Below are 14,660 nucleotides of genomic sequence, written 5' to 3'. Positions count from 1 at the left end.
TTAAAAGCATGACGTCTCTTTAAATAATACAAGCTGATGTTAGGTCTTTACCTTTCCTTGATTTTTATCGGCTGCTTTGAATCAATGTGAGTCTATTAAAAGTGTTTGCTGATGTAGTTTTTATATGGTCTGATGAAGCACTAGTATTTGGTGTGAAAGCGCTTACCTTATTAAACTTTTAAACGTTTTATGCTTTGTCATGTTTCTGTGCCTTGTTTCATTCAGTTACATTGGTCTTTGGCTTGAAGGCACAGCTTATTCCTTTGGGATTTCATTTTTTGTTTCTGATGATTGTATTGTTACCAGCACCAATAGATATATTTTGTAGTTTTGTTTAGAACGTGCATATCATTTTTGGTTGTATTTATTTCTCTGACACTGGCCATGTATTTGCTTCACCTACAGAAAACCTTTAAAGATGAAGAATTGCAACTACTCCAGGTGGTTCTCAGAAAGCTGGACTTGATTGGAGAGCTGAAAGAAAGGTAAGGCAGTTCATTGGGGGTGCTGTCCATTTCTTTCACACAATAGCTTAGATCTGCAGTACTTTTCTCTGCTGATGCAACAATTTGTTTTAGGGGTACTTATGTACTTCATGTATAATTTACATTAGCATCAAGCTACCATTTAGTTGGCCTGGCCAGCTGATTGTATAGTGTTTCACTACTGTCTGTATAATTGTGATGGTAAGGTATACGTCTGTAATTAAAAAAATAGCTTTTTATCAGCCATTAGATATTTGACTAGTTTTGAGTGTCTTGTCTGTTATGTGTTGCCTGAGTGACATAAATGAGCAGAATTATAAGGCATATTAAGTTATCAGACCTTTTTTTTCTTAAGTCAGTTCCACCATCTCAGTGGCATGTGTTTCGTCTCTATGGTTTAATGCGAGGACATTTTACTAGAAAAGATGGCTATTGTTCTTTTGTGGTTTCACTGTTTTCTGACCTCAGCATTGAAAGCTGTACATGAATGTGCAGGAAAAAATGTATGTGGTAAATGTATGGTTACCTGAAAATTACCTTTTAACCTAAAGAGATTATTTTTTCCTGGGAATGAGGCACCATGGTGGATGATGTATATTTTTTAAATAACTTTATTAAATTATCGGTTAAGACATAGGCACACATATATTAACAGAAAAAAAACAAATCATAATAATGCCGTGCATTATACGTTGCATGTTTTCCTTCTTTCTAACAGCTGTTATGCACTGCAGCACACATACATTGTGCCATTCTTGCCTTCTGTTAAACCTCAATCCTCCTCCCGAACATTATTCTGCGTGTATTATTCCCACAAATTCCATTTACTTCTGTGTAATTTGCTCCTTCCCTTTCCTAAAGATCTCACTTCCAGTTATTTTATCTCTTTAGCATTATTCAGAGCTTCAATTACAGTTTTAGTTTTCAATTTCTATTTTCTAGTAATTGCTTTTCTCATAGCCAGTAGCATTTTACTTAGTAAGGCCTTACTATGTCTAGGCAGTTCTGATCCTTTCCCAGCTCAAAAGAATCATTTCCTCAGTTACAACAATTTGATCCCCAATATTTCTAAATGAGCATTCTGTAGTGTAGCTTTAAAATTTGCCAACTCGTTACACTTGCAAAAAACATGTTCCCAGTTACCTCTTTCTTTCCCATCATGCCGTCAGCATTTGCAGTCTTGTTTGGGATGTAACATTACCTATGCAAACAAAAATCTTAATCCTTCTGAACTTTGTTGCATACTTAGGAACCATACATATGGCCTTCCATTGTTCCTTTGGAAATATGGCAGGGTGATGTATTCACCACACTGGAGCATGTGGTGATTCCCTTTTCAGCAAGATTTATCAGGATAAAGTGTTAGAGCAGGTGATAAACATTATGTCCTGTGGTAGGGAATATTCTTGTTTGCCTTTTCATCGCTGTATTTGATTTCTGACCTCATGACAAATGGAGAGTAGGCACTTATCCTCATTGGCCGATGTTTGCTAAGAGAGGTTTAGTTTAGGGTCTCAGGCTCCTGACAGTACAGAAGATAACCTCACTGCAAGCCAGGGAAATCATGTTCATTTGGGTTTACTGCAGGTCCATCCTCAGGACCTCATTTCTCATTTAGATCTCTTGCTCATACTAAACCTTTTATGAGAAGTTTCAAAGTGACTGAAACCTCCAGGAAGATTACATTTACCAGTCTTATTCTAATAAATAGAAGAGCTTTTTCATATGAGCAAAACGAGTACCTGTACACATACTGCGTCAGTTGGCAGGTTGCAAATGTTCCTGCCTCTATATGAGGCAACCGGATGAGTTGGTTTCAGTTATTTCAGTTACATTGCTTGTTTCTATTTCTCTACCTCACAGTCTTAAGGAGGGCAGAGATTTTGCATAGCGCCAACTGTCTAAGCAGTCCTCGTAAAGGGATTATCCATCTTCATCCACCTTTGAGTAACCTTTTCCTTGGGACAAATGCAGTGGTTAAGAAGCTTGCCTTTCCTCTATTTTAACAATCAGGTTTTGCAGTTTTGAGGTTTCTCTCTCTGAAGATGTTTTTTTTTTGAATGTCATTGACTCTTCTTAGAAGACTTCCAGGTTGCAAGCACTTATTTGAAAAGAGCCTTTTTTGACATTTCATGAGTATGGGGGTGTTCATTAGGAGTGACTCTCCTTTTCTTCCAAAACTAGTATCAGATCTACTATTTAAGTTTAGGCAGTCATTTCTTCTCAATGTTTTCTTTGTAGGTGCACAGTCCCAGGGGAGGAGAGAGGGGACCATTCATGTATTAGACATTCACTGCTAGCATATGTTGTACCTTGAAAAGGTTGCATGACTTTACAGAAATGGAACAGCTGTTTATCTCCCTTACTGCAGGTATTGGGGCTGACAAGTGGCTAAATAAACTCTTTCCAAGTTGCTTGCTAACAGCTTTGGGTTTTGTCATCAGGTGACTAACTGCACATTACAGAAATGTTTTGCCATGTACTTTCCTGTCCCCTGTACCACCACTACTCATTAATTCTTCATTACCAGTGTCAGAGCATTTGTTGTGCAGGTATCTTACTGGCAGCCATGAGAGTGTTCATATTTTGGCTGTAACCCCTCCCCTGGTAGCTGACATATATATCGGTATCACAGTTCTAGCATCCTACACTCCCCTAAGTGTGCATGCTTATTGAGCTGCCACCACTACTCATTAATTCTTCGTTTCCAGTGTCAGAGCATTTTGTTGTGCAGGTATCTTACTGGCAGCCATGAGAGTGTTCATATTTTGGCTGTAACCCCTCCCCTGGTAGCTGACATATATATCGGTATCACAGTTCTAGCATCCTACACTCCCCTAAGTGTGCATGTTTATTGAGCTGCCACCACTACTCATTTCTTTCCCATCACTGGGGCAAGATCAGTTCATGGTGTGGTTATCATATAGGCAATCATGTGGATGTTTCTGTTTTAGCTGCACCTCTACCCCTGCTGAATGACTTGAGCACCCACATCACCATTGGGGCATTCTGTGCCCTCTGACATTTACACACACACACACACACACACACACACACACACACACACACACACACACACACACACACACGTGTGTGTGGGTGTGTATTATATATATATATATATATATATATATATATATGTATGGATTCACTTTATATCATTGAAATACTGAAATATCGAAAAAGTATTTTGAAGCTGTAAAGTCGAATTTTTGAAACCATGAAAACTCAGAACTGCAAAATTTCGCACACTGGAGATTTTGAATTTTGTGTTTCTACTGCACATACACACTGTCCTCCCCACACACAAACACAAGCTCTCTGCTACATACACACTCCGCTACTTAAATATTCTCACTCCAAGGTTGCACTACACACACACACACACACACACACACACGCACACACACGCACACGCACACAAAAAAACACCACCACACAAACTACATTCTCCTTGCACACACACACACACACACACACACACACACACACACACACACACACACACACACACACACACACACATCACAGCAACAAAACACACTGACACACACCACAGTCACTACCCAAAACCCTTAACACACATACACTTACCTGAATCCATAACCACAGTGAAACCTCAGAAGCGCAAAATTCAAAACCACAAGTATTCGATGTTTTGAATTTCGTGCTTCTGAGCATTCGCTGTTTTCAGGATTCCACTTTATGGGCTCGAAATACTGAATTTCGATATTTCAGTATTTCGAGCTTCTAAAGTGAATCCATATATATATATATATATATATTTATATATATATATATATATATATATATATATATATATATATATATATATACAGTAAGTGTACACACCCCTGTTAAAATGCCAGGTTTTTCTGATATAAAAAAAATGAGACCACAATAAATCATTTCAAAAAATTTCCCACCTTTAATGTGACCTATAAACCTGTACGGTTCAATTGAAAAACAAACAAATCTGTTAGGGGAAAAAATATAAAAAATAAACTAATACTTTAATGAAGCACCTTTTGATTTAATTACAGTATTCAGTCTTCTTGGGTAGGAGTCTATCAGCATGGCACATCTTGACTTGGCAATATTTGCCCACTCTTCCTTGCAAAAGCACTCCAGATCTGTCAGATTGTGAGGGCATCTGTTGTGCACAGCCCTCTTCAGGTCACACCACAGATTTTATGTTGGATTTAGGTCTGGGTTCTGGCTGGGCCATTCCAAAACTTTAGTTTTTTTCTGGTGAAGCCATTCTTTTGTTGATTTGGATGTATGCTTGGGGTTAGTTTCGTGTTGAAAGGTGAAGTTCCCCTTAATCTTCAGCTTTCTAGCAGACGCCCAAAGGTTTTGAGCCAAAAGTGACTGGTATTTGGAACTGTTCAAAATTCCCTCTACCTTGACTAAAGCCCCAGTTCCAGCTGAAGAAGAGCAACCCCAAAGCATGATACTGCCACCACCATGCTTCACCGTGGGAATGGTGTTCTTTTGGTGATGCAAAGTGTTGATGTTATGTTGTCCTATCTCATCTTCATTCTTACTTGAATGGATTCGGAGCCAATCCTCAGCTCTGATTTGGTTGAATACACAGCTGGAAGTCTCAAACTTGGCTCATGGGAGGTAGGTATCCCATGATGCAGTGGTGCAACTCTCCAGATCTTGTTTGCTGCTTTACGATGTTGGATATGCTCTTTTTGGCCCTGGCTAAGTTTTTGTTTTTTTTCACTTTATTACCACACATTTTCTAGTAGTTTTGCATTTATACTGTTTCCTAGCATGTTTAAATAGTTAGATTAAGTGTGTAGCTAATCTTATCTCCTTCTGCTGTTGGTAGCTGCTTTTTGGCCGTCACTTTTTTCGTAGGCCTTATTGTATCCCGTAGTTATTGTAGTTTATTTCCCCTTTTTTCTGTAGTTGATATTTAGCAGTAGTTGATATTTAGCTCGTTTAAGTTGGAGAGCTAATCGCCTATTTTAGTTGGAGGGCTGGTAGTTTTAGTAGTTAGTGTGTGTTATCCCTGGTATCTAGGTCCGTTTAAGTTAGAGGCCTCAGTGCTACTCTTGTTAAAGTTTCTCTACTTATTTTACTTAGATGTGTAGTGTTAATTAGATTAGAGTGCAAATTTATCTTTACTTAGAAGTGCAGTGTTGTTTAGTTAGAGTGTGTTGTATATCACAGTTGAAAAGTTGTGATTTGTTTTTGGGAATTCCCTTCTGTCATGTCTAAAGACTCTAGAGAGAGCGAGAGCATAAACCGTTGGGCTTTAAAAAATGTCAAAAATGTACACAAAAGATGTCAATTACTGACTGACATGTCATTTGCGTATACTGTCTAGGTGATATTCATTTACAGGAGGATTGTACTTTCTGTCACTCCTTTAGTGCTAGAGTGTTACAGGTGAGGAGAAACAAATTTATTCTCAAAGGACTCTTGAAGCCAACCTTTGAGGAAGCTGTACAGAGTGTTTCTTCTTCTTTGTCCTCTTCTTCTTCAAAGAGGGACAAATCTTCCAAAAGACCATCACCTGTTTCTATGGCTCAGTTGGAGCCTCCAGAAAAATTGTCTAAAATTTCTAAAACACCTACCTCCTCGGCTCCACAGCCTCCAGAACCATCTGAAGTTATCATCATTGACAAGCCTGGTTCTTTGGCCCCAAGGTTTTCAGAGCCACTAGATACAATGTCTCGGAGCCGGTCCACTGACATTCCCCTGGTCACCCCTACTCCAAGATCCCCCATTTTGAAGATGTCTCCTCCTCCTTCTCTATCCTCCAGGTCCACTAGGGGCCTATCTGATGACATGGAGCGGGTGGTGCGCAGGCTCTTGAAGTCACTGGCGCTAGCCAAATTGTTCTTGGCTCCAACCCATCAGGTCTTGGAGCCTATTAAAAACCATTACATCCAAAGTTGTTGTTCCTCCGAACCAAGCTGGACCCTCAGAGCCAGAGTGCCTGGTACCACTTACTGTAGAACCGTCTGTTCCGGGACCCCCTTCAGTGATCATGGAGCCAACATCTGCCCTGCACCATCCCGAGTGTCTGGGAGCTGGGGACACTCGGGCCCGAACTTCTTTGGTGCCGTGTCTACCCCTTGGAGCATCGGCTCGGGTAAGCTCGGCACCCACGTCAGCCTCGGAGCTGATCTCCCTGGGTCCAGGGGTGTCTTCTGTCTCCTTGGAGCCGGGGACATCTTCAGAGTTGGTGGGGTCTGCTTTCATGCTGATGAGATTGTGCTGTGTCGCCCTACAACTCTACATAAGTATACCGGCATTCGTCTCCCTAAGGCACCGGCTACTGTCTCGGCACTACACCATCCACAGGACAGCAGAGATCCAGAGCCTCAGGATCCCCCACTGGGTGAACCCCTCTCTTCCGAGGCCTCCCCAGAATACCCTTCTGAGGAGCCCCCTCGAAAGAGAACTTTCAAGAGGAAGCATATAGACTCCCCTGATGAGTCTGTCACTTCAGACACTGACCTCAAGGAGTCTGAAGGGTCCCCACAGTCATCCTCTGATGATATCTCATTTGCTGATATGTTAGAGATCCCAAAGCAGAGAGGTGGCTGGAAAACCATCACCCCTTCCAATGAGGAGTCGGTGCACCTGAAGGACTTTGGATCTCAACCTTCAGCCTCCTGGGTGTCTCCGCCTTTCATTGAACTAATGGACTTGGTCAGTCAAAAGGTGTGGGAGTCAACTGACACTATGGAACCAGTCCCTCGGAGGCCAAACAAGTTCTTGTCATCCCCTACCGGAAAGGATTTTCTCTCAAAGGGTGTACCTGTAGATGATATGGTGGTGGCCGCAGTCACCAAGAAGGAACTCTGAGACGTCCTCATCTGTCCATCCTCCAAACAAAGATTCTCGAATGATGGACAGATATGGGAAGTATCTTTTCATCAGCAACTTTTGCACTCCGCTGAACTACCTAACTCACTTTACAAGGCTACAAAGAGATCTCCTGAAAGGGCTAGGAGATACTCTACAAGGTGCATTAGCTGCGGGGGTGACCGAGAAGGTCTCTTCCCAGCTATCCACCTTAAATTCTATAGTCAACTCCTCCATGAGGCTGATATCTTGCTCAGCGGATGGAGCGAGCAGGGCAGCAGGTTCAGGAGTTTCCCTGTGGAGACACTCTTGGATGCACTTGTGCAATTTTGCGGAACCATTTAAGTCTACCTTTACTAATGCCCTTTTTGATGGTTCTTTGCTCTTTGGACCCAAAGTAAAGGACCCACTCACCAGATGCAAGCAGGAAGGGAAAACTCTCTCTGCCGTAGAAGTGCGTTTTTCTGTACCTTCAAGACCTTACCCTAAAGGTCAGAAGAGTGGGAAAATGTGGTTCAAAAGATCCTGGGGAGCTTTCCAAGATGCACCAGGTGAATCCTTCCCCAGGGGCAGAGGGGGAGTTAACAGTGGTAGACATCGTCCTAGAGGCAGAGGGGGTCCGCAAAACCAGGGCGACCGTGATTCCTTTCCCGGACATTCCTGTCAGCGCTCCTGAAAGGAGGCCCAGCTGCTCTACTCTGGAGGCAGTCGGGGGACGTTTGTCTTTGTAGCCAGAAGCCTGGCAAAGTATCACAAGAGACAAGTGGGTTCTAAGAATATTATCCGGAGGATATTCAATTCCCTTTTGCCACCCTGTCCCACAAATGAAAACAATCTCGGATGTTCCACCTAATCTAAGAGAGCAAGCAATTATAGAAATCCAAAAGATGCTGGACAAGAGACTCATCCAAGAAGTCCCCGCAGACCAAACAGGATTCCGAACGTGCTGAAGATTCTTTTTGGTGCCAAAAAAAACAGGGGACTGGAGACCCATATTAGACCTAAGCAAGGTGAACGAATCTGTCAAGAAGTCAAAGTTCCTAATGATGAGACTGCAGTCAATACTTCCCTTCTTAGGGAAAGACAATTGGATGTGCTCGATAGACCTCCAAGATGCGTGCTACCACATAAAAATGGACAGAGCACTGAGGCGTCATTTACGCTTCTGGCTGGGGGCCTATCAGTTCCGAGCTTTGCCCTTTGGTCTCACTACAGCCCCCAGAGTGTTCAAATGTATGCAGTAGTCACGACTCAGTTGAGGCGTCTGGGATTCCAAGTGTCCATATCTCGACAACTGGTTCCTAACTGCCACGATTAAGCATGTACTCCAGCAAGCCAGGGATGTGACTTTGGAAATTTGTGCTCAGTTAGGCATAACAGTCAACGGGTACCTGTCAAATCTTCGAACGCTCAAAATTTCGAACGTTACATGGTCGAGACCAAACGTTCGAAACTTTGAGTGCTCGAAGATAGACTTTCAACGGCACCGTATGGTGCAGATAGGGAGAATTTCCCTTTTCTGCACTGAAGTGCGGTCTCATAGTTGGTATATTTAAGTAGGGGGATGTGGGAGCGCAGGGGGGCTTGCCCCCCTGCCTACACTGCTTTTTTTTTATGTTCGAACATCCAAATGTCGAACATTTGGTCTTGACCATGTAATGTTCAACATTTTGGATGGTCGAACATTTAACATAGACCCACAGTCAACTTACAAAAATCTGCCTTGTTGTCCTGTCAACATATTATCTTCATAGGCACAGATCTAAACACTGTTTCCTTGATCACACGTCTTCCAGCAGACAGAATTTCAGCCCTCAGTCAGTAAGTACTTCACCTTCTTCCAAAGGACAAGGTAAAGGCAAAGGTAATTCTGAAGCTCCTAGGGACAATGGCTTCTAGCATAACACTAGTTCCTCTCACCAGAATGCACATGAGAATCCTTCAGTGTCTTTTGTTCTTCCAATGGTCACTTCAAGAGCTCCCTATGTCTCACCTCATTAGAATAATGGAGCCATGCAAAAAGGACTTAACGTGGTGCATCCAGTCCAGCCATATGTCCATCGGGAGACCCTTTGTTCCACGACAACCAGTTGCTACAGTGACCACGGACGCTTCCCAGATAGGGTGGGGGGACATTATCTGGGAAGAATGGTCCAAGGTATATGGCAGGAACATGAGGCCCACTTGCACATAAATGTCCTAGTGATGAGAGCAGTGCTTCTGGCGTTGCAAGCACTCCATGACTCTCTTCTTCTCGGGACGATTGCTATGTAGTCAGACAATATGTCGATGGTTTGATACATAAACAAGCAAGGGGGAACCAAGTCTTATCCTCTTTGTCGCAAGGCAAGCAAGAGAGTTTGGCAATGGGCTATTTCTTCCAGTGCTTTCTAGTAGCAACGCACATCCAGGGGAAGTCCAATGTGATAGCAGACAAGCTGAGCAGGGCAATATTGATGCCTCATAAGTGGTCTCTGAACCAGAACATAGTAGAAAAGATCTTCCGGAAATGGGGTCAGCCTTGCTGCAATCTTTTCGACACTCCCATAAATGCTAAGTGCAGCAGCTACTTTACCCTAATTCCCCTGCCGGGGTAGACACCGAGAGACGCACTAGTACACGATTGGCCCTCAGGACTTCTTTATGCCTTTCCTCCATTTCCCGTCATACCCAAAGTCATCCAGAAAGCAAAATCCTTGGGAAGCAGGATGATTCTCATTGCCCCATATTGGCCGTGTCAGATTTGGTTCCTCTTCCTTTGGCCTCATCTTCAGGAGAAGCCTTGGACTCTGGACCCAGTTCCAGACCTGCTGACACATATGTCGGGTACAATTCATCCTTCTCTCCATACCCTCAACTTGACAGCATGGCTGCTCCACTTCCCAATTTAGTCAGGCTTCAAAATTTCACTCCAACAGTTAAGCACATACTGATGTCCTCTCATAAAGCTTCTACTAGAAGACTATATCTAGTAAATGGAAAAAAATGTTTTCACTGGGCACAAAAGAGAAACATTGACCCTTTTTCTGCGCCTATTTAATCCATTCTAGAGTTCCTGGCAGAACTCTTCCAACAAGGTTTGGCTGCAGCAACCATTAGAGTACAGCTGGCTGCAATTTCATATTTCCACATTGGTGACTATTATTTTAATTTAATGTCACACAGGTTGTGTAAAGCCTTTTTGAAAGGCGCCTCCTTATTGAGACCTCCCTTTAAGGAACCACTTCCTCCGGATTTGAATTTTGTCCTATCTCGACTTATATTGCCACCGTTTGAACCTTCTTCATCGTGTGACCTCAAATTTCTTTCCTGGAAGACCATTTTTCTTGTTGCTGTGACATCTGCCAGAAGGGTCTCAGAATTTCAGGGGTTAACTATCAAACCACCATGTCTGATTTTTCACAAGGACAGGGTATCGTTATGAAGTAATCCATCCTTTGTACGTAAGGTTTGCTCTCAAGCCAGTATCAATCAGTCCATTGAGCTTCCGGTGTTCTTTCCCCACCGTAGCAACAAGGCAGAATATAAACTCCATCAGTTGGACGTGAATAGACAACTCAGATTTTATTTGCATAGGAATAAAGATTTCAAGAAATCTGACCAATTATTAATCTCCTTCTCTGAGGCAAAAAAGGCTATGCCAGTTTCTAAAGTTACCCTTTCTAACTGATTCTCGAATTGTATCACTTTTATCTATACCTCCAATAGTAGATAACTACCATTCAAAATTAGGGGTCATTCAACTAGAGCACTAGCTACGTCATCTGCTTTTCAGGCCAGAATTTCTATGGACAGCATTTGTGCTGCAGCTACGTGGGCCAATCCTCATACATTTATCACTCATTACAAAGTGGATTTGGCCTCCAGGGACAGGACCTCTTTTGGTTCCACTGTGCTTAAAGGTGTACTTTCGTGAGCCACCCGGGGAAAAGGTGCTAGGGTTTCTGTCCCATCCAAGTAAGAATGAAGGCTAGATAGGACAGCATAACATAAAGAAGTTATGTACTCACCATAACGTTCCATGTTTGTTGTCTATCTCGCCATCCATTCTTACGAACCCTCCCTCCTTCCCCCATCCAAGGACTCCTAGAGGACCTGGTGGTTATCTTTACTCCTTTCAGGAGTTCCTTGACTCAGTTTGTTTCTCTTGATTTTGGGGTCCTATATATCTATATTTAGATATATGTATATATATTTCTATATCTATATATTTATTTATATATATATATATATATATATATATATATATATATATATATATATATATGGGTCTACTACTAATTACCGACACGATTCCCGACGGAAAACTCCCGGCGCCAGATGACCGACATCACACAAACCCGACAACGCAAAACACGAACACCATTACACTGACACACGGAACATAAACAACACGACACTACATAGCATACACACTAGCCCTGACCCAAACCCTAACCCTAAGGTCCGACACTATCGCACACTTCACCTACCTGCACCCTAACCCTAACTCACTTAACCCACCCCTAGCCCAAGCTCCGACACTAACGCACACATCACCTACCTGCACCCTAACCCTAACTCACTTAACCCACCCCTAGCCCAAGCTCCGACACTAACGCACACTTCACCTACCTGCACCCTAACCCTAACTCACTTAACCCACCCCTAGCCCAAGCTCCGACACTAACGCACACATCACCTACCTGCACCCTAACCCTAACTCACTTAACCCGTCCCTAAACTACAGTCCCTCACTAGCACACACTTACCTTACCCGAACCATACCTCCGACACGAACACACACTCACCTTTCCCACAGCCTAACCCGACATCCCACAATCTCGAGCACTTACCTGACCGCTCCTAACTCCGTCACCATCGCACACTTACCGCGATCGCGACATTCCCTTGTCGGTCTTTCCGCTGTCGGCAAATCACCCTGTCGGTACACTTACCTGTCGGTCATCTGGCGTCGGTGAGTTTTCCGTCGGGGAATCGTCGTTTCGGGCATTAGTAGTAGACCCATATATATATATATATATATATATATATATATATATATATGTGTGTGTGTGTATATATATTTCTATATCTATCTATCATAATGTATATATATGTATATATATTTCTATATCTATATATATATATATGTATATATATTTCTATATCTATATATGTATATATATATATATATATATATATATATATATATATATATATATATATATATATATATGTATATAAAAAATATTATGTTATTCATTAGTAAGTTAGCAGCAAACAAGATCTGGAGAGTTGTACAACTGCATCATGGGATACCTATTTGCCACGAGCCAAGTTTGAGACTTCCAGCTGTGTATTCGGCTGAGTCGGAGCTGAGGATCGGCTCCGAACCCATCCAAGTAAGAATGAATGGCGAGATGGACAACAAACATGGAACATTATGATGAGTACGTAACTTATTTTTTTTTGCGCCAAACGTACCTTTTGGAATTGTGGCCAAAAAAGTTCAACCTTGGTTTCATCAGACCATAACACATTTTCCCACATGCGTTTGGGAGACTTGATGTATTGTTTTGCAAATTTTAGCCGGGCCTGGATGTTTTTCTGTGTAAGAAAAGGCTTCTGTCTTGCAACCCTACTTCATATCCAGACATATGGAGAGTATGGGAGGTTGTTGCCATATGTAGTACATAGCCAGTACTTGCCAGAAATTCCTGCAGCTCCTTCCTTGTTGCTGTAGGTCTCTTGGCAGCCTCCCTGACCAGTTTTCGTCTTGTCCTTTCATCAATTTTGAAGGGATGTCCAGTTCTTTGCAATGTCACTGTTGTCCCATATTTTCTCCACTTTTTGATAACTGTCTTCACTTCGTTCCATGGTATATCCAATGCTGTGGAAATATTTTTGTACACTTCTCCTGATTGATACCTTTCAATCTTTTTAATTTCTCCATGTCTTTTGGGTCTCTAGTACCATGACAGGAATGGAGCTCATTCTTAAGTCAAAGTGCAATTGAAGTTCATAAAATTTGTATTGTTTCAATCTTTGATGTCAGCCAGTAGTGCTCTTCACAGCACCCACAGTGTGCCCAGTAATGACTCCTCCTGCAGTTTGTATGGAGTTACATGTATTGGTAGCATATCTAAATAAGATTGTGAATTATTTTTTATAAGACCCATTGCTCCTTCTACTGTTGGAACTGTCTGAGCATCTTTCTTCCACATTGCTGTCGTTTCTGCCTGCAGATCCTGATATTTTATGACTTTGTGTCTGTACACAAGACACTGTAGTCACTGGGTGTGGCAATTTCTGTGATCAATGCTACTCTTGTCTTCTTTTCTTGGACCACTATATCCGGTTTTCTAGCATCTGTCTTTTGAACTGTTGGTAATGGATGATCCCATGTGATGTAAACTTCTTCATTTTCTATGATGCTTTGTGGATCATGTTTCCAGTGTTTTTCAGCCACTTTAGTACCATAATGTTTGCACAATCCCCAGTGCAACAGTCTTGCCACATTATTATGCCTTTCAGTATACAGTCCTTCTGCCGTTAGTATGTTGAAACCAGCAGCGAGGTGTGCAACTGTTTCCAATTCGGTTTTACAAAACCTACATGTGTCTGTTTCTCCCACATGTTTAATGGACTTTATAAACCAACATGTACGCAGCCCACTATCTTGGGCCTCCAGTATTAGCCTTCATCTCTTGGTTTAAATTTGCCTCTCCTTAACCACTCCTGTGTTTGTTCCTGATCAACATGAGGTTCTTCCTTATGTTTTCTGTACTTGCAAATATATTTATGCTTTTTCCACATATCTTGCCTTCTCTTCTGATCTTTCACCTTATATTCTTTCTTTTGTGTTTAGCACATTCAGTTGCTGCCTGTTTTTTTTTTTTTTATCTATTTCTGGTTTGATTTCCATTCCTGCTTGATGCTGATAAGCTTCTGTTAGAATAAGCAGAGAAGTCATCTTAGATTTATTCTCCTCATGTTTCAAAACTTTTACTACGTTTGGGTCTTGTGAGGTCAGCAGATATGTGTGGAGTCCCACGATTGTAAATCTATACATATAATCAATTTCAAGGTGGCCCATCCCCCCCTTCGGAACGGGGAATATATAATTTTGGTATACACTGGTTTTTATAAATCATTTGGTGAGCATGAAACATCCTTCTTGTTTTCCTATCTAATGTGTCCAGCACGTTTTGGGGCCATTCAGTCACTCCAAAACTGTAAGTTAGGACAAGAAGAGCAAATTGGTTTATAGCTTGAATTTTGTTCCTAGATATCAGTGCTGTTTTCAGCATTAATTTAAGTCTTCTGAAGTATTCCTTAGTAATTTTTTTTTCACATTTGTTC

The 14,660-nt window shown here is 41.9% G+C and overlaps 1 protein-coding gene across 1 annotated transcript in view; it reads left to right on the top strand.

Annotated features, from left to right (window-relative positions):
• The window catches only part of WASHC4 (WASH complex subunit 4), a 1,952,913-nt gene that overhangs the window by 1,089,596 nt on the left and 848,657 nt on the right, over positions 1-14,660 (top strand). The window contains exon 22 of the mRNA XM_044087827.1: positions 406-485. Coding sequence (XP_043943762.1) covers positions 406-485 — 80 coding nt within the window. The remainder of the gene's footprint in view (positions 1-405; positions 486-14,660) is intronic.

This window comes from Protopterus annectens, chromosome 11.part0, assembly GCF_019279795.1.
Source record: "Protopterus annectens isolate FY-2018-M chromosome 11.part0, PAN1.0, whole genome shotgun sequence".
Lineage (NCBI taxonomy): Eukaryota > Metazoa > Chordata > Ceratodontiformes > Protopteridae > Protopterus > Protopterus annectens.
This window is presented reverse-complemented; position numbering and strand designations above follow the sequence as displayed.